The 18,577-nt window shown below is 41.1% G+C and overlaps 1 protein-coding gene across 2 annotated transcripts in view; it reads right to left on the minus strand.

The window, feature by feature from the left end:
• Positions 1-18,577, minus strand: part of Myof (myoferlin) — a 147,892-nt gene that overhangs the window by 26,524 nt on the left and 102,791 nt on the right. For both annotated transcript variants that reach the window (XM_026397342.2, XM_026397341.2), the window contains 11 exons: positions 18,307-18,452; positions 16,678-16,851; positions 15,683-15,791; positions 13,990-14,067; positions 11,427-11,608; positions 11,176-11,334; positions 10,961-11,059; positions 9,859-10,020; positions 7,813-7,978; positions 4,849-4,925; positions 1,539-1,550 (listed from right to left, as the gene is read on the minus strand). In XM_026397342.2, coding sequence (XP_026253127.1) covers positions 1,539-1,550; positions 4,849-4,925; positions 7,813-7,978; positions 9,859-10,020; positions 10,961-11,059; positions 11,176-11,334; positions 11,427-11,608; positions 13,990-14,067; positions 15,683-15,791; positions 16,678-16,851; positions 18,307-18,452 — 1,364 coding nt within the window. The remainder of the gene's footprint in view (positions 1-1,538; positions 1,551-4,848; positions 4,926-7,812; positions 7,979-9,858; positions 10,021-10,960; positions 11,060-11,175; positions 11,335-11,426; positions 11,609-13,989; positions 14,068-15,682; positions 15,792-16,677; positions 16,852-18,306; positions 18,453-18,577) is intronic.

The raw sequence follows: 18,577 nt of genomic DNA on the forward strand, positions 1-18,577 counted from the left end.
ACCACCCCAGACAATGGGATGTATTTGGTTTTAATATCCACAGCTATACTAGATGGTCTTCTTACATTCTCTACAAAATCTATTTTTTTTTTACCCGATGATATTTATATATGCAAATAAATTAAAATAAAACCTCTACTGTATGGTTTTTCCTCTCTCATTTCCCCAACTCATTTAGCCAGTGATGTATTGTAACACACTGTACACTAATCTAAGGGTTGGAAAAACTGGTTCTAATTCAAGTTCCATCCTTAAGTTATAACCAAACCCGTATGTTACACACCACACTGGCTTGGACAAGTTGTTGAACATCTCTGAGCATAGATTTCTTCATCCACTGAGTGGGATAATAACAATCTGCCTCCATCTCTCCATTTACCTCAGAGAGTTGATTTGGAAATCATATAAGATCATTAAGAGGAAGAGCTTTCAAAAAGTGTGAAACACAAGTAGGAAGGCAGCGTGGTTCATTTAGACCAGGTCCCAACCTGTCATTGTGGATTCTGATTCAATTAACATGGGCTAAGACCTGGGCATCCAGAATGTTCTCATTAGTTCCCCAGATGATTCTAATGTGTAGTCAGGGCTGAGAATTTCAGGGTTTTTCTTCCCCAGTACTGGGTATTGATCCAAGGCCCATCACATGCTAGGCAAGCACTATTTAAAAAAAAAATATTTATTTTTTTAGTTTTAGTTGGACACAATATCTTTATTTTATTTTTTATGTGATGTTGAGAATTGAACCCAGTGCCCTGCGCATGCCAGGTGGGCGTGCTACCACTTGAGCCACATCCCCAGCCTGGGCAAGCACTATTGAGCTAACCCAAGGGAATCTCTGGTTTTGATGGCTCTTGTTTGGGCAAAAGGGGCAATAAGAGTCACCTGCAGAATATTTTCAAACTACAGAAACCCTCCCACTCAGATTTATAACAAGAACAGATCCAGTTACTAGGGAGGTTGAGGCTAGAGGATCTCAAGTTCAAGAATAGCCTCAGCAACTTAGGGAGATCCTGTCTCAGCAATAAAATAAAAGGGGCAAGGTGTGTAGTTCAGTGATAGGGTACCCCGGGATTTAGTCCTCAGTACTGAAAAAAAAAAAAGCAAAAAACAAACCATCAGACACTCATTGCTTATTTTAATCTGTCTCAGAAATAGTGATGTTGCCAAAAATACAAGTGTCACCTACGATATAGCTCCTATTGAGTTTTGGGAGTGAGGAACAAAGCTCACAAAAGTCTATTTCTTATTTATGTTTGTAAATATAATATATATGCACATATATGTATATATAGGTATATACTTACATTACATGCTAACATATATACACATACTATAAATATATATATATATATATATATATATATATATATATATATATATATGAAGGTACACACTAATGTGTGTGTTACAGTTACAAAGAGTTATTTCCCCTTTATGGATCAGCAACCTCCTCCCCCTGGGTTTAGAAAAATTTTATTTGTATATCAATTATAGGCTAAAATACATGAATCTTAAACCTAAAAAAAATGTATAGTTACCTTTTCCGTCAGCTGCAATGCATGGCCAGGAAGAGGGCAAACCATATAACAGGTCACACAGATATTAGGTTTAAGACCCCGCCAACATTAGGTTCAAAGAGAAAGAGAGAAGGAGAAATTATGTTTCACTCATGCTTTATGTTTATCCACATTTTGAGACATTCTTTAAATTATGCTAATCAAGGTGTTCTCATCATTGAACACATATACATATACATTCACCCTGCTGAAAGCACAGCATGTGAGTGACTACTGCTAAGCCTTTTGTTTGTTACTGTGTGTAACTCTTTTGCATGTTTTCAGAGAAGTTGGACAGTCTCACAGTCTGTGAGAATGGTCAGCTCAGGAGAGAGTTGTGCAGCTGCTCATCTTCCTGCCCCAAACCTTTCATTCCACTTAGCACCTGAAGTATGTCCCCAACCTGGTCTAATTCTAATTCTCATCCCTTCAACAACTCTCCTGTCACCGATGTGTGTGATTGCAATATTATCATGTTATAGCACCAAATAAATGCTCATTCGTCAGAATTGTTTTAATATGAGGATGTCAAGTTTCTCATTGGCCAAATCTTCCCATTTGAGTTTTGCATGGAGATTTCACCCCTGATCTAGAGGCACATCCAGGAGATGTGAGAAGAGAAAACTAGAATGTAGGAACTTGAGTTATTTTTTTGGCACCTTCTGGGACATTAGCCAAGCTCACCCTCAGGGGCAGTTTGAAGAAATGCTAATTAGATTCCCTTTCAGAAATCCTGACTTCAAGTTAATTTCTAGCATGTGGAGAGAACAACTTGTTGCTAGAGGCACTTCCCACCGTGCTGCGTGAGAGGACTACCAGGTCTCCGCAGGTTTCCCTTCTGCCCGTCCAGGTTGAGTTTTGTCCCACACAACAGAACTACTAAGAGTGTCAGAGAGAAAGATAGATGTGTCAATCCTTTCTATTAGATTCATTCCAAAGCAGGATGAAGGGTTAAATCATCACAGCTGACTGAGATTTTGGAGAGAGGGGGTTTAATCACATTTATTTTCAGTTATACCAAACTGCTTCAAAGAAGAGTGTGTGCCTTTTTAAAAAAATTTTTTTTAAAAGAAAGTCATTCAAGACAAGTTGATGATTTAAAAATCTAGGATTAGTATGGGAGGACTCATTTGTGCCCACTTGCTCATTATTTGTTGTAAAAGTAACAGAAGCAGCTGGTGGGAAACACTTTATTATATCTATACGGGACTCACAATCAGAGTCAAGTTATTATTAAAGGGCACAGGGGATTCTTCCCGTAGTCTTAAAACAATCTTATGTGTTTAAAGATCACCTTTCACTCCAAAATCTACCAGTAGAAAGAATCCGAAAGAATAAGAGTCTTCAGATCAAGTCCCACAGTCCCAGACAGCTTCATGCGTTTTCTTATCATACATACATGCACTGTCCTTGGAGAAGCCATTTTGCTGAGTGCTGTTGACATACTGCTTAAGCACTGGAATTGGAAGGCAGTTGTTGAGATGGCATGTAGACATGTCCATGTCATCTGGCTAGCACTTGAGCAGTTTGCTCCAGGTTCTTATTTCTCATGATAGTGCTGAGCCTACTTGTTAAGAGCTCTCATGGACATCACAGGGTAATGCCATGAGTATCCAGAACATGATGCTGTCACCTAAAGACACAGTCTCCAGCCCCCAGCAACAGCATGGTTAGTTTTGACCTACTCCCTCATTTCACCCAGATACAAGGCCTGAATTCAGTTAGTGGTAATTTATGTACATTACATATACGTGTCATGAAGGACATCAGCAAGTTTGTCATTGGCTCTTCCAAAAGGTCAACGCTGCTCATTTGACTTTACAGGGATGTACAATGTCTACCTGGATGAACAGGTGGGCTCAGGAGTTCCGAGGAGATTCTAATAATCCTTTCTTACCAGCACAGTGTACCTCAACTAGGTTTGAGGAGAGCAAGCTGATTAAAGTCACATATTGTGCAGCGGGAACGACTCCCATCCCCAATCCTGCTATGCTACAAACTAACCTTTCACGATGGGTTGCTACAGTAGCCTAGTCATCTATTAACTACTGTCAAGAAATGACTTAGAATATTGATGTATTCTTTTCTTTGCTCCTGGTGGTACTTAGGGCTACGGTGCACCCAGAAAGCATGCAGTAATAATTGACTGACAACGTTAGATGGTAAAGTTGGAAGTAGATTATTGAGCAAGATCTGACACTACCTTTTTTTCTGGAGTAATTATGAAAATCTACATAAGGAATCTTAAATATCTTATGCTTTCCTTATCCCAAGGCTACTGTTGTCTTATTGAGACTGACTGGGGCTATTTACAAGGTGGACATTGTCATTTTACTCTAAGGAATGGAGAATGTGATATTTTCATTTATGACCGTGTAGAATTTCCAGATAGTAGAATCAAATGCACGGCTGCCATGGCGCTGGCTATGGAGACCACATATAATTTGGTCCAACTGTTAGTGAGTTTAACATAGTGGGAAGGAAGTGGATTTTTTTAAAGGCACTGTTTATGGTCATAACATATTAAAGCTCAATCATGTACATTTTTTGGCCAGTTTGCATATTAAAACATGCTGTGAGAGTTTATCTTAAATGCCAAAAGAAACAGCAAGATAGTTGGTGTTTTCTTTTTTTCTAGGTTAAGATTTTCTTTCCTTCTTATGGAAGGGGCTGGAATGGTTTTAAAATAGGGTCCTGAGTGACTATTTCCAACTGTTTCATTGCTTCAAAACCACAGTGAATATAAAGTCTCGGTGTCCTTTATACTGACAAATAGGGACATTAAATTTATGACATTTCTGCTTCATGAAGGAGAAAAACAAAACAAAAACCTGGGTTGCCTCATGTGTCTCTGTTCTTCTGAATGTTGTGATGCTGTTAAATTACTCCTGAAACTTGTCTTTCCAGAGAATGGCATCCCTCGGAAGGTCCCACACCAGCGGTTCTCGGACTCGCATGCATGTATCCGAATCATCTCAGGAGGTTTGAAAATACACCAATGTCTGTGTCTGAGTGTCTCTCCCTCTTGGTGGGTGGGGTGGGGGCTGGGTGTGAATAATGTTCTAAGTATGCTGGGTGACTCATTAGTGAGGGCCGAGGGCCACTAGTCTACACAACATCATCTAAACTATGGATGAATGCATGATTCAGATGTCTGTACTCAGTACTCAATCGATTGGTTCCATGACTATTATTTTAATATCACTGCATGGTTGTGTAATTGAGTTCACCAAATGCTTGGACATCTGGAAGATAAAACTGACAGTATCTGAGGGTCAGTTCTGAAGCCTACCTTAGAAGCCAGCAGCGGTTTGGTATCTTCTATTTCAACAATGACATCCCGGCAGGGGGGCGCAGTCATCAGGGAGGCTACAAGCAAATAGGTTCATAATCTGAGATATTTAGAAAAATACAGCAGTGAACATTCTCCTCCAAGTTCAAGTTGAACAGCCACAGGATGGATGGTCGAGTTTATTCCTGAATGAGGCTTTCTGAATGGAGAGGACCACATCTGAACACAGAAAATAACTCAGCAATCCATCACTTCCCCCAAAATGTAATATGGCTATAGACTTTTTCTAGAAGGCTACATGGCCCCTTTTTTTTTCTTCCACTTTGCACAATTAGCATAATCCTTAGACATAGGAAGTACCCACAAAAGAACCGTGGGTCATACCTATCTTCACGGGATGCGGGAGCAGGGTGAGGGAGGAAACCCACATCCTAAGGAGCCTTCTTTTCTGGGGATTTGTTCATAAGACACATAAAATAAAGAAAATAATAGAAGAAGAGGAGAAGAGAGTGGAGGGAATGAGAGCAGGAAAAGAGAGAGGAGGGGAGGGAGGGAAAACATGGTGGCCAGTTGCATATTTGGGGTCTGAAGTTGTCCTCACAGAATATTCTGGGGAAAAGGCACAAGCCCTGACTTTCTGCATAATTCCTCAGGTATTTGTGACTCAGGGTTCGGGGATCAGGACCCCTGCTGAGCTCCCCAGGTTTGGTTCAGCTGAAAGCGGGTGCCAGAGGCTCAGCGTGGGCCAGGGTTGGGGTGATAGGTGCACCTCTCCCTTTTATTGAAGAGGCATCAGGCAATCAGACATTCATCAGAAAGCCAAAACCCAGACAGAACAAACACTGCCAAGCCAAAAGAACTTTCTGTTTAAGCCACCCAGGCAGCTGACATATGGCATAAAGGAGGGAGGGAAGATGCATTTCTTAGGTACTCACCATGTGCCAGGCATGGGCTAAGCACTTTACCTAGATGATCTCATTTAATCCCTCAATAATCCTTTAGAATATCTACCATTAATTCTGTTTTAAAGATTTAACAACTAACAAACTCAAGCTAAGAGAAAGAAGGTCACTTGCTTCAGGTTAAACCATTAGTAGTAAGTGGATGGTCCTTTTGACCCTAAAGTTTGTATTTTAACCATTCAAAAGAACCCGGAGAAGAGTAGATGCTCCATAAATGTCAGAGAAGTGTTCAGAGGAATGTGGGGGGCAGGGAAGACTAATACTTATTAAACATCTATGATACACCAGTTGCTGTGCTCAGGTTTATAACCAGTCTCTTCCAAGGTGAGTTCACCCGCAACTCTAGACAACTGTAATAACACGGAACATGAGAGTCACGTGGGCAGGGACGCATGAACATAACTGGACGCAAGTTCTTCCTTACATTTCATTTTTCTATCGTCCTCATGTAAACAAAACCTGGAGGTCTGGGGGAGAGGTAATTGAGTGTGCTCCCAGCATCAGACCAGGCAAGGTTCACTCCTTAAGTCTTACCCTATCATCGGTTTTAAGAATGTAGCAGATTTCCCTCTTCTGGGGCTCTCTGAAGTGTTGCCCACACTCCTCCTTAATCTCTAACCAGGAGAGCTCTCCTTTGGGTCCAACCGACCTTTGACCAGTAGAGAAAAACCGGTCCACGTAAGTGTTCCGGGACCAAAGTCTGCAACATTTGTACCTTCTAATGATTTCCCATATTTGGACCAAAGAACTACCTGTCACAAAAATTAGGGAAAATACTATGCAAATTGTTTCTCTCCATTGAGGAATCCCAAATGAAACAAGTTCTTCAGTTACAACAAGCCTCATTGTTATGAAAAATGTTGCAGTTTTAGGCACCATCAATTCAACATAAAATGTTTTGGCCTGGGATATTTTTTGATAAACCCATGTAGTGTTTTGCTTAAATGTGACTGTGAATTTTTTCCACCTCTTTGAATCAGGGAAACAGAATGCTTAGACCCACACAGAAGATCAGTTTCAGAAGCTCTGTTAAAAAAAAAAAAAAAAAAAAAAAACTTATGCAAGTTGAAAGAGAATTGGTCTGTGAAGGGTGTTTTAGTTCTCCATTGATTTCTAATCTCATGAAGCTGAGATCTTGTGCACTAAAGTGACTGGACCCCCATCCTCTAATACATTCCTGAGCACATGGTAAGCTAAAAGAAAGAAACTATTGAATAGGTAATAGCAAATGTATATCACTATCATATAATATGGAAATCTAAGGCATTATGCCCTGCTCTATAATTTACATATTAATTATATGGCCCAAGATCAGATAAACCTTAAACTTTTCCTCTATGGATAACCATGAGATATATTTCAAATACTTCACAGCACTTCAGTCATGCATTAATAAAGTGAGATCAACAGATGAAAAGTAACTGGAAATAAAGATCTCCTCCTCCCTCAATACTCATGGAGCGGATGATTCCCTGAATCTCTCCATCAAAATACTTATAATGCTGGATGGCAATCACTCCTTTCCTAGTCTGTCTACCCTGCTGGACTCTGCACTGTGAGAACATAGCTGTCTTGGTTCCTCGGGCTCCCAGAATTTAGGTGGATGAATGCTGTTTGATGAATGTTTAATAACCATTTGCGGAAGGTTGAAGGACTTTACTTCATCCTTGTCACTGATGTGGGAACAGTTGTCCCTGAACAGGCTGCTTCTTGAAAGGCAAGAAAAAATTCATGAAGTGCTTCACACTTCCTCAAAAGACATCTGATGTCTGTCTAGGGACAAGATGCTTCTTGGGCCCCACATCGAGGCCAGGATTCCAATCTTGCTCCACCACTAACTAGCTGCATTTCCTTGGGAGGGTTACACGGTCCACCGAAAATTTTATCATTTCCTCCTCTGCAGAATCCAGACAGTAAATACTCATCTAGAGAAGGTTCATGTAGATTAAATCAGACCATGCATGACAAGCCCCCAACTATAATTTACAGATTCACATTTTACCTTTTAGCTGTGGCACAATATCCTCTTTTCCGGCATAAGGGTCACAGCGAAAACGGTCCAAGTGGTCAATGGTGCACTGTCCGACCACTGGCTTCCGCCCAAACTGCCTGTGGTCAATAACTTTGATCACCAGAGGAGGCATGTACAATTCATCCTTGGGCAAGAACTGGGGGTCAAAAGAATGGGTGTCATTTCTTTTTGCAAGACCCAACAAAAGCAGCTTTGCTAATAAATTCCCTGAAGGGACCAACCCAGATTATTTTTGCCCACTATGCACAGCGTGAGGGACGAAGAGTAAGTGGTTTAGTGAGTTATGTGCTAGACGAGTGGCTGGCTCTGCCACCATGGACTGCAGGACTTCAGGGAACTTTTCTAAAACCCTCCACCCCATGCCTAGTAATTAATATACGTGAAGTGCTTAGAATGGTACCTGGCCCACAATAACACTATCTGTCTTGGGTAACAGGATGTGGAATTGGCTTTCTTTACCACTGACCCTGTACTCTGCTTCCTGAGCGGGGATTTGTATGAGACTGATGAGCCCAGAACTTTGGTCAACTACTAGCCAAGTCCTGAGCAGAATTTAGAAATGATTGAGACAAAACTAAATTTCCCAGGGAAATAACAGTGGCCAGGAGTCTTTTAGCCCTAGAAGTTCAAGGCCAAAGTGAGGTGCCCACTTTTCCTTGCCCACTCCTGGAATTTGGGGGCCTTGATGGCCTTGGTGGTTGTCCATCATGGGCTGGTTCATGAGTCTCCTTGTGATTCAGGTGAATTTCTATCTCTGACTTCATACAAGAATAGAAGCTGGGGTTCACTGAGTGGCTTTTTTGCTGACTACACTAGATGGGGGAAGGTAGAAGAGGGGTGGAGAGTAAACAAGAATGAGTGCAGTGGCCCAAGGGAGACCAGGGATTCGGGCTCCAAGCACCTACATGGCTCCCCATCTGCAGCATTATGGGGCAAGATATGGGCTTTGGAGTTGGAAGAACCTGAGTCCAAACTCTGGCCAGCCACTTGCTAGCCATGTTCCCCTGTGCACACTAGTTAAGCTCTTTGTTGCCTCCAAAGTGAGGGAGGAGGAGTAAAAATGTCCACCCTGCCAGTTTAACAACTGCCTTCACCTAGCACTGAGCCACAGCAGTGGATGAAATTAGGGTACAGTCACTGTCACATGGAAGATGCAGCCTGACATTTGCAATCACATTGGACAAGTCCTTTCTCCTAAGTCTCACTTTCTTCATCTGCAAAATGAGAGCTTAAGCCACGTGGCTATAGTGTTCAAGGGCATGTGCTGGAGACACCACTCGGCAGGAAAATGACTGGGGTGGGGCAAGAAATGGAAGGTTCTAGGCCTTCCATTCCTTCAAGCTCAGAAGATGCCTGGAATTAACCTCTTTTATACAGTGAAGTAAAAAAGGAAGATTTTTCATTTTGTAAAAGTTATCTGCTTTAAAAACAGAAGTCCTGGTGACCTCTTCTTGCTCCAAGTAATACAAGGTCTCTGGTAGAGGACTGTGAAGTGTCTCTGATGCTTCCCACCTCTAATAACCATAGGCAACGGTGATGGAATAAAGAAGGTACCATCCCAGGGACACAGTCACGAGCTGTCAAGAAAACGGCCCATCACCCCCTAGGGATTCCCCCACACCTGCCCCTTCCCCAGACAGACAGTCCCTATCCAGAGGGTTCTGGCCCATGTGCCTCTGTAGGGGCACAATGGGGGTTAATATTCCACCTTTGGGGAGCTGACCAAGGGCCTATAATAAATAGAGCACTGAATAAATGGAAGGTTTACTGGAGAAATTAGTAAATATTGGTCACAGATGCCTCCATATCCCTGGAGTTGTTTGAAGCTTTAAGAAACCATCACTACAGAGTGAGAGAACATAAGAGGGTAAAGTCACCGACAAGCTGAACACAAGGCAGGAGTTTTCTGTTTGTCAAATTTGAGAAATAAATATACTGTGTGGGGGGGATATACATTCATATTTCAAATAAAATTCAGCTCCTCAACACACACTGTTGCAGCGTTGGATTCCGTACCACTTTCATGAAGAGAACGGAGCTTGGAAAGTTGGGTGTCTTCTTAAGGTTTTTGATCACCACAGACTCTACTCTTTCCCCTCCGCACTCCACAACAAGACTGGGGGATGTGACAGAAGCCATCTGGTAGTTTTTCATATTTCTTAAGCCCCAAGCTAGAATCTGGGAAAGCAAGTTAAAGAGAAGAGAAAGAAACTCAACATATTAAGAAATGTTGTTCTCAAGGAAAAATTCGATTTAACTTCACTAGTAAAGTTTTCAAGATTGGTCGGTACAGATTTGCCTCAGGTGATTGTCAATGTTAACCTAGAGAGCCTAGAATGCAGAATTTTGCCCCTTTCCTTCTCCTGCCTGAGCTGATAGAAAAAGCAGAGCCGCTCAGAGTGTAGGAATCAAGCCCTGGCTGCGCCATAGCTGAGCCAAGTGAATGCTGACAAATTTACCTCTGTCTCGTTCACAAACAGGCCTGAAGGTGTCATCTATCACAGGACTACTCTGAGGATCCAGTGGAAACTTCTCAACACCGTGTCTGACACATAAGCTTTAAACAATGATACCTGTTGTTTAAAGCTACCTGCCTCAGTCTTTGAGAACTTCTAGCAAGGCAGCTGGAGAAAGGAAATCTCAGTCACTGCTGTATAACTGGATGGGGGAGGCCTTGAGAACAGGCCCTCCATCGTCCTTCAAGTTACCTGGTCAGCTCCATCAGTCTGTATCTGACCCAATTGTCTAACATGTCACCAGTGCCCATTCCTCCCTTCTCACCGTCCTCTCTGCCTGCCACACCCTGCACACACACAGGCACCTTCTCCTGGGCCACCTTTGCTTTTCCAATTCTCTAACTGACCTGAAAAGCTCTGCTGAATCTCAATAGATGAAGACTCTAGATTCCCTCGATCATGTTGGAATTGACTTCCTATTGCTTTAACAAGCCTTCAATTTCCATGATGAAATATTTCAAGTTTTTGGAAATTTTTATAGAAAGCTAGAGAACAGCAAAAAAAAAAAAAATGTGCCACAGGATGTCATCCTTTATAAAAGATTTATGTTCTGTAGCTACATCCATTTGATTTGATCAAATAAAACCTAGAGAGTGGCGTACCTCAATAGCAGTGAGCTGAACCACAGGCCTGATACCCTGGGGGACCATGTACAGGTTTGGTGCCCTTTGAGATGGAAGAATGGGAAGGTTGGAGCCGTCCTGTGAAACAAACATGGAATGTCAGTGCCTCCCCTTGGTTCAAAGAGTGCCTAGAATCATCCATAAGTATTCTAAGCAGCTGAAAGAACACAGGTGGGAATTTCGCAGCAGTGTACCTTGTCCCTCAGAATCAGCTCTGCAGTCACAAGGACGTCCCCACAGGCCCTCTCTCCATTCATGACTGGGTGCCAGAGAAGTTTAGGGGTGACATCCATTTCTGAGTTTAGTTTCACCAGAGGAGAGCAAATGCTTCGTCCTAAGAATTCATCTTTGCCCTGGAAAGACAAACAAACCTCAAATTCCTAAACAAACACCTCTTCAAATCCCCCTCATCCCCCAAGTCCTTCAGAAATTCCAAATCACCTACCACTTGGTCATTGTCAAAAAGTTCTATGATAACTTTGGGTGGATCCTGCAGAATTGTTTGGGGTTCCCCATAGATTTCAATCTCATCAAATATAATCGTTTGGTCCCATGTGGGATTCAGGGTTGAGTGGATGATCTCGGTGGTTTTGCTTCGATGGAGGAAGGAAACATGAGCATATGGATCTAAAATAGAAATAAAAGTGGGGCCATGGTGAAAGTCTAGCTCCCTAGGATCATTCATCTCAACCTCACGATTTTCCTCTGGATACAACCATCAGGAACTCCCACCGCCCACGTGGGGATTGGGTTTCTGGAGAGCAGGGTGTGGCAGAAGTGGGCGTCATGTTGATGTTACGTCCTGATGTGTGCTGAAGATTTTCCCTCTCTGGAGTATATCCCCACCAAGGTTAATTGGACACACAATCTTCCACGCTCATGATTAAGAGCATAGGCTCTGCAGTCTGACACACCTGGGTTCAAACCCTTCCACCCCACTATATGATCTCAGGGAAAAGTATTTCCCCTTCCTAAATTTTGGTTCTCTTCTCCATACAATAAAAGTAGTAACTGCTTCATAGTGTTCAAAGGATGATATAGAGTAAACAATGTAAACTGCTTGGGAGAGAGCTCATCATAGAGGGCACAACTGACAAAAGCCAGTTACCATCATTGCTTCTACTCTCACTGCTAATCCATTTATTCAGCAAATATTTATTGAGTGCCAGGGCTCAAGAATGTAGTAGTAAAAAAGAAAGACTCAGATGTGCATAGCGTTTACAATGTATGGTAGTAGAAAGCTTTGTTTCCATGTACTAGAAAATGCAGGGAAAGAAATCTTATGTGCAAAAAAAGTAATCTGTGTTTTCATCCATGATAAATAATCACAGCAACCCATTTTAGAGTTGCTGGAGGCTCACCTATTGGAGCAATAATGTGTAAGTGCAGGGCACAATGGCTTGTGCCGGTAGTCCTAGATACTTGGGAGGCCAAAATGGGAAGATGGTTTGAACCCAGGAGTTCAGGGCCAGCCTGAGCAACATAGCAAGATCCCAACTCAAAGAATAAAACAAATAAATAAAAATAATGTTTTACCTGAAGCTCTTATATATGTCAAATGGTGCTTTGTTTTTAGTATCGCAGGCAACTATCATTCTATGAATGAAATTATTTGCTTTTGCCCTGATGGTGGATCTTACACATCTCAAACTGCTTAGAGTTTTATGCAACTTTGGTCAAGAATTTTGCAAGAATTCGAACTTTGACTTTTAGTGATGGAGTGCCCCCTGGTGGACAATATTTGAAAATGTCCCCCCAAACCATTTTGGAGCTGTGTATTACAGTGTAGGGATAACTAATTTATCCCTTAACATATTTTAGTTAATAATCTGCTTGGAATGCAGTCCAGAACTAATGTGAGGGCACTGGAGTGTAGGGAAAATGATTTAAACACTGTTTCCATAGCGGATACAGGGAAGCCCTGCTGAGCCTCAAGTCCCAGAGTAGAATGCTTCCTGATAGCCCAGGATGGCCCTGGGAACAATCACAGCTTCAGGGCCAAGAGCACAGATCCAAAGGCAGGAAAGTCCTCAACCGTCCCTCCCCTCCCAACAACCTTCCCCTTATAACTAGGCCAAAGGCAACACAATCACCCAGGGTTTCAGTGTGAAGGATGCTTAAACTCATATGTTATTATTATTACCAGGGACTGAACCCAGGGGTACTTAACCACTGGGATACATCCCCAGCCCTTTTTTATATTTTGTCTAGAGACAGGGTCTCACTGAGTTACTTAAGGTCTTGCTAAATTGCTGAGGCTGGCTTTGAACTCATGATCCTCCTGCCTCAGCCTCCTGAGTCCCTTATTATAGGTGTGTACCATCGTACCCAGCTTATATATTATCATTATTATTTTTTGATATGGAGGATTGGATCCAGGGGTACTCTACCATTGAGCTACATCCCCAGGACCTGTATATATTTTTTTTATTTTGGAGACAAGATCTCTTTAATTTGCGTAGGCTGTGATCCTCCCAAACTTGTAATCCTCCCACCGAGAGACACTAGGATTACAGGTATATGCCACCTGGCCCAGCTAGCCTTATGATTTCATGGTGTTGGACCAAGGAGCAGGTAGCAGAAGAGGTCAAAAGGGACTCCACAGTGCTGAAATCCTGATGCTACATAGGCAGATGGGTAAATGTGTGCTCTTCTTGTCACCTTGAGAGGGAGCTACAAATAACATAAAGGATCTTAATTTACCAATCAACCAAGGGCCCAGGGATAAAAACACCCAGGTGTAAAAATAGAAAGCAGAAATTGCTCTTCTTGGTGCTTTTAATTAATCAGGTGTTATTTGCATTAAAGGGCCATGCATCTCCTGTGTGTCTCCCGAACTCAGGAATTCTTTATCTAATGAGTGAGCAGTTTACCTCCACTACACCAAACTAGTTGCACACAAAATGGTTTTTCATTGTTGTTAGAAATGACAGAAAACATCCACTTGATGAAAAAGGAGTGGCTGTGTAATTATGTGTGGCATGTTTTTTTGGTTTATTTTCCCTTACCTGAAAAACTATCCTTGTCTAAAGCCATGAGGTTTCTCGCTTGATAGATGTAGCAGCGCAGATGGTAGACATAGACTCCTGAAAAGAACAAGATGGAGATTACATACAAGAACTATAACACTGTATTCTGGCTTTTTTTTCCTGGAATATTTTGGAGGTGATACATGTTTTGAAGAAGTGGGTCACTTGGATGTAGCCTCCTAGAATAAAGAGCACACATAATAGTGATGATGTGTTCCCCTGAAAGTAGTCCTACTTTCGGTAAAATAAAATTTATGGTAGTCTCCCTGATCTGTGGTTTTGTTTTCCACAGTTTCAGTGGCCTACCACTGAAAACCATTGTTTGAAAATATTAAATGAAAAATTCCAGAAGTATACAATTCACAAGTTTTAAATTGCATGCCATTCTAAGCAGTGTGATGAAATCTTGAATCATCCTGCTTCATCCCAACTGGATTGTGAATCATCCCTTTGTCCACTGTTTCCATCCTGTATACATTGTCCACTTGTTAGTATCTATCTCAATGATCAGTGACTGTCCTGATATCAATATTGCCTTGCTTATGTTAAGTACCTTTTATTATATTTAATAATGGCTCCAAAGAATAAGAGTAGTGATACCAATTTTATTGTAATACATTGTTTTAATTATCCTATATTATTATTAGTTACTGTTATAAACATTTTATTCTGCTTAATTTATAAACTTTATCATAGTCGCACATGTATAAGAAAAAAGTTAGTGTAATTTAGGTTTTAGTTCTATCTGCAATTTCAGGCATCCACTGGGGTGTCTCAGAACAGTATATTTCATGGAGAAGGGGGGAACTATTTCATTAAAAAAAAATAGTACAGCATGCCCAACACAGGTGTCAATTAGGAAAACATTATTCCTGAATTGGGGTTACTCCTTGTCAGAATACAGACTTTTAAAACTAGAGTGGGTCTTTAGCAGTTATAAAAATAGAGCTATCTGTATTAATTGAGCACCAGATCAGAAATACGGTTATCTACCAAAAGTTTCTTTGACATTTCAAAATCCATATACTCCTGCTCTTTATTATTATATTAATGCACATACACAGTCCCCTCACACACACAAGAACACATAATTTGAGAGGGAGAGAGGAGCACTGTAATTGAATGTTGAATTCTGGGACCCCAAATGCTTGAGTTCAAATCTTGTCTCTAGTACTTATAGGCCTCAAGACCTTGAGTAAGTTATTGGATCATCCTGTACATTGGTTCCCACATCTGCAAAATGGAGTCAATGACAGCACCTACCTTCAAGGGTTGTTATGAGAATTAAATGAGCTTCTGTAAGTACAGTTCCTGGTGCATGCTAAGGCCTATGTATTTGCTATTATTTTTATAGAGTAGGTCTGCCTCCTTCCGAAATTCCTGAAACTAACCTATATTTAAACTTTGAAACTTTCTTCCTAATCAAATAATAATTTGGAGTATGTACAAAATTGAGTGAATAGCTATGGATAGACATGTTAAAATCAGCAATTTGATCACCCTTCACCCCAAATATGATACAGTTTTAAAAACTATATTAAAAAAAACTCCTCTTCATCTCGGGATGAAATTGAAAGTCATGTTCTCAGAAAGAGATTTTTATCATATTTAGTGATTAGAAAAGTTTCTTTGAGATAAAAGCAGAATTCACAAAGACACATTTAAAACTCACTGTCAAAATTGCAAGAAACAATGGGAGTGTTTGCTCCAAACACCGTGGTGGCGCTGTGCTTATGCTTTTCCATGCTCTTCTCATCTTGGTCCTCAGTGGTGTCTGCACCCTGAAGTAGGAGGCAGAAAAATCAGTTAACATGGTCTAAAAACAAACCAACCAAGAGTCGAGAATCACAAATAGATTTGTGGCTTTTAAAAGAGATTTCATCATTCAATCACCCCATTGTTGAAGATGAATTAAATGCAGGATAGCAAGTGACTTCCCCAATCACTTAGCAGGAGTGCAAGAGAGCAGGAGGTCAAAGTCCCCTCTGTCTCAAGTTCAGGTCTACCAAACCCTGCTGCTGAAAGCAAGGGAAAATGGGGGAAATATGGAAGAAAAATAAAAGGATGAAAGGAGGTAGATAAAACAGTAGAAGAATAGAGTGGGGTCACAGTACAGAAATAAAAAACCCAGCTATGTTTGGAGATGGTTTTTTGCCGCCATATTGTTTTAGATCATCCATTGCTATTATCTTATTCATTCTTTCCACCTGCCTACTTTTTTTTTCTTTTTAGATCCCTGCATATTATTATTATTATTGTGCTTCTATCTGAACTGTCTTCAAATTTTGTGAGCTATCCCTCTGTTCCTTCACATGTGTATATTTAACCTTGGTTGGGTGGACAGTTGCAATTTCCAAGGGATGATCCAAGCAACTTGTGCCTTGGATGTTAATAGATGTTACCTGAACAAATGGTTCTGGAACAGATATATTTAAAAAATGCTAGGTGGAATAGGTGTGTCTACATTAGTATTTCTTGGAACCTTTCGAATGTTAATAGTCTAGTCATTCTAGAAGAATATTGGACACCTAGCATGTGTGACTTTCCCTCAACCTATCTGTAGTCTTATTGCTCTGGGGTTACAGGCGCCTCCACGGAATTGGTGGTGCTGAACCCAACACTAATATATTTTCTATTTTATTTGGGCTTTGGCTACTGATTACTTACAAGGGCGCCTTCAAGTTTAAAGATGGCCGCTGCACCGTGTGTTTCTGAAGGAGCCATTTTTCTTCTCCAGCGTCTGCGGCGAAAAGTATCTGAACTACGCTGTTTCCAGTGAAATTTCCAGCCAATTAAAGAAGCATACTCCCATCCCTCTCGATCTTCAAATTCTTCCATGGCCTAAAACAGAGGTAAAACATTTAAGGATAGTAACTATATTCCTTATATTGAAAAAGCAGGTTATTTTGTCAATCGGAAAATATATAGTAATAAAAATCCACTCTGTCAAGCATATGGTAGAAGCCAGGAATACAGCCAAGAACAAAATAGGATCTCTGCTCTTGCAGAGCTGATGGCAATACAGAGAGAAAACTAGACAATTAAAGTACAAAGAAATGTTGGCATGTGGTGCATATACCATAGGAGGGGCACCTTGGTCTGCAGATGTAGCTCAGTGGCAGACATATACCTGGTATGTGCCAGGCCCTGGGTTTGATCCCCAGAACTCAAAAACAAACTAACAAGAAATGCATGGAGGGGCTCCGCACTGGGACCTGGGGATTGGGTAAAGCAAGTGGATTTTTTCTCAAATTGCTTTGTATTGTTTCACTTCATCAGGTCATTAGAAAGTGCTATTGTGCTACAGTTTGGAAAATGTTATTATCTCAATCTTATATACAGAGGAGAAAAATGACAGACCCCCTCCTCAAGGTTTCAATAAATGTCTTGCTGAACTCATATTTAAATGATAGGTCAGAATATACTACATCTGTACAACTACTTAGTATTTTTCAGCTTAAACACTATTTTATACATAAATAATGTCGTTTTTCAATGTTTTATTCTATTCATTCAACAAATATGAGCACCTGCTACCTGACAGGGATTGTGTTAAAGTCAGAGAAAGCAATGAAGAAAAAGAAAGATGGGGCCTTTGCCTTCAGGTGGCTGACATTTCAGTGTCGAAAATTCTGTTTAACACCAACTCTGACACTTATCTAGACAAATGATTAGAGGAAATCTGTTTCATCTCTGTGAAGATCATCTGTAAAATGGGCGTGAAATCCAGAGCTTACAGATTGTAGATGATGTACATTCAGTACCTTGCATTGTAGAAGGCACATAAAACATGTCATTTATTATTGTTCTGATATTACTATTCCATTTGAAGCATTATAATGCCCCAATTACATAGGTATAGATAGTATTCCCGTTTTGCAGTTGAGAAAGACAGTCAGGATTTGAATCTTTCTGCATCTTGTTCCAAGTTCTGAGCTATTGCCACTACTATGCTATTCTGTGAATAATTTCAGTGTCTATCACTACTGTCACAGCTATTCTCAACATTTAGCTTACCACAGAATCATCTGGAGGACTTGTCAAAATACAGATTGTTGGGTCCACCCCCCGAGATTTCTAAAGAAGTAGGTTGGGGGTGAAGAAGTTGTAGCAAATTCCCAGGCAATGATGATGGTATTGTCGGGGGTAGGGGCACTTGGAGAACCCTGGAGCACCTCAGACCCTTGATTTGCAAATAGTTCTTAGAAGGAGCCTCATCCACTGAAACTTGATTGTGTGGAAGGCAACGCCTACCCCTATCCACATCCCATCTCCTGCCCCTATTGCTCCTCTTACCTTAGCAGTACTTGAAGCGGTTTGTGTTAAATCTTTCTTGCGTTTTCGGATCAGCCTTCGCCGCCTATGAGTGTGATACATTTTCTCTGCTGCAACCCAGCATTTGGGCTTATTATCAGGAGGAATGGTAATGCCATACTCCCAGCCTGGAACAGAGGTTTTTTTTTTTTTTTTTCAGTTTCTCAAAAGAGATTCATTTACCAGATCTCCAAGTAAGCTTCCAGAAACATCCACTGTCTCTGCCCCCACGTGCTTTCTGCTATCATGACTG

This window comes from Urocitellus parryii, chromosome 5 (genome assembly GCF_045843805.1).
Source record: "Urocitellus parryii isolate mUroPar1 chromosome 5, mUroPar1.hap1, whole genome shotgun sequence".
NCBI classification, from domain to species: domain Eukaryota; kingdom Metazoa; phylum Chordata; class Mammalia; order Rodentia; family Sciuridae; genus Urocitellus; species Urocitellus parryii.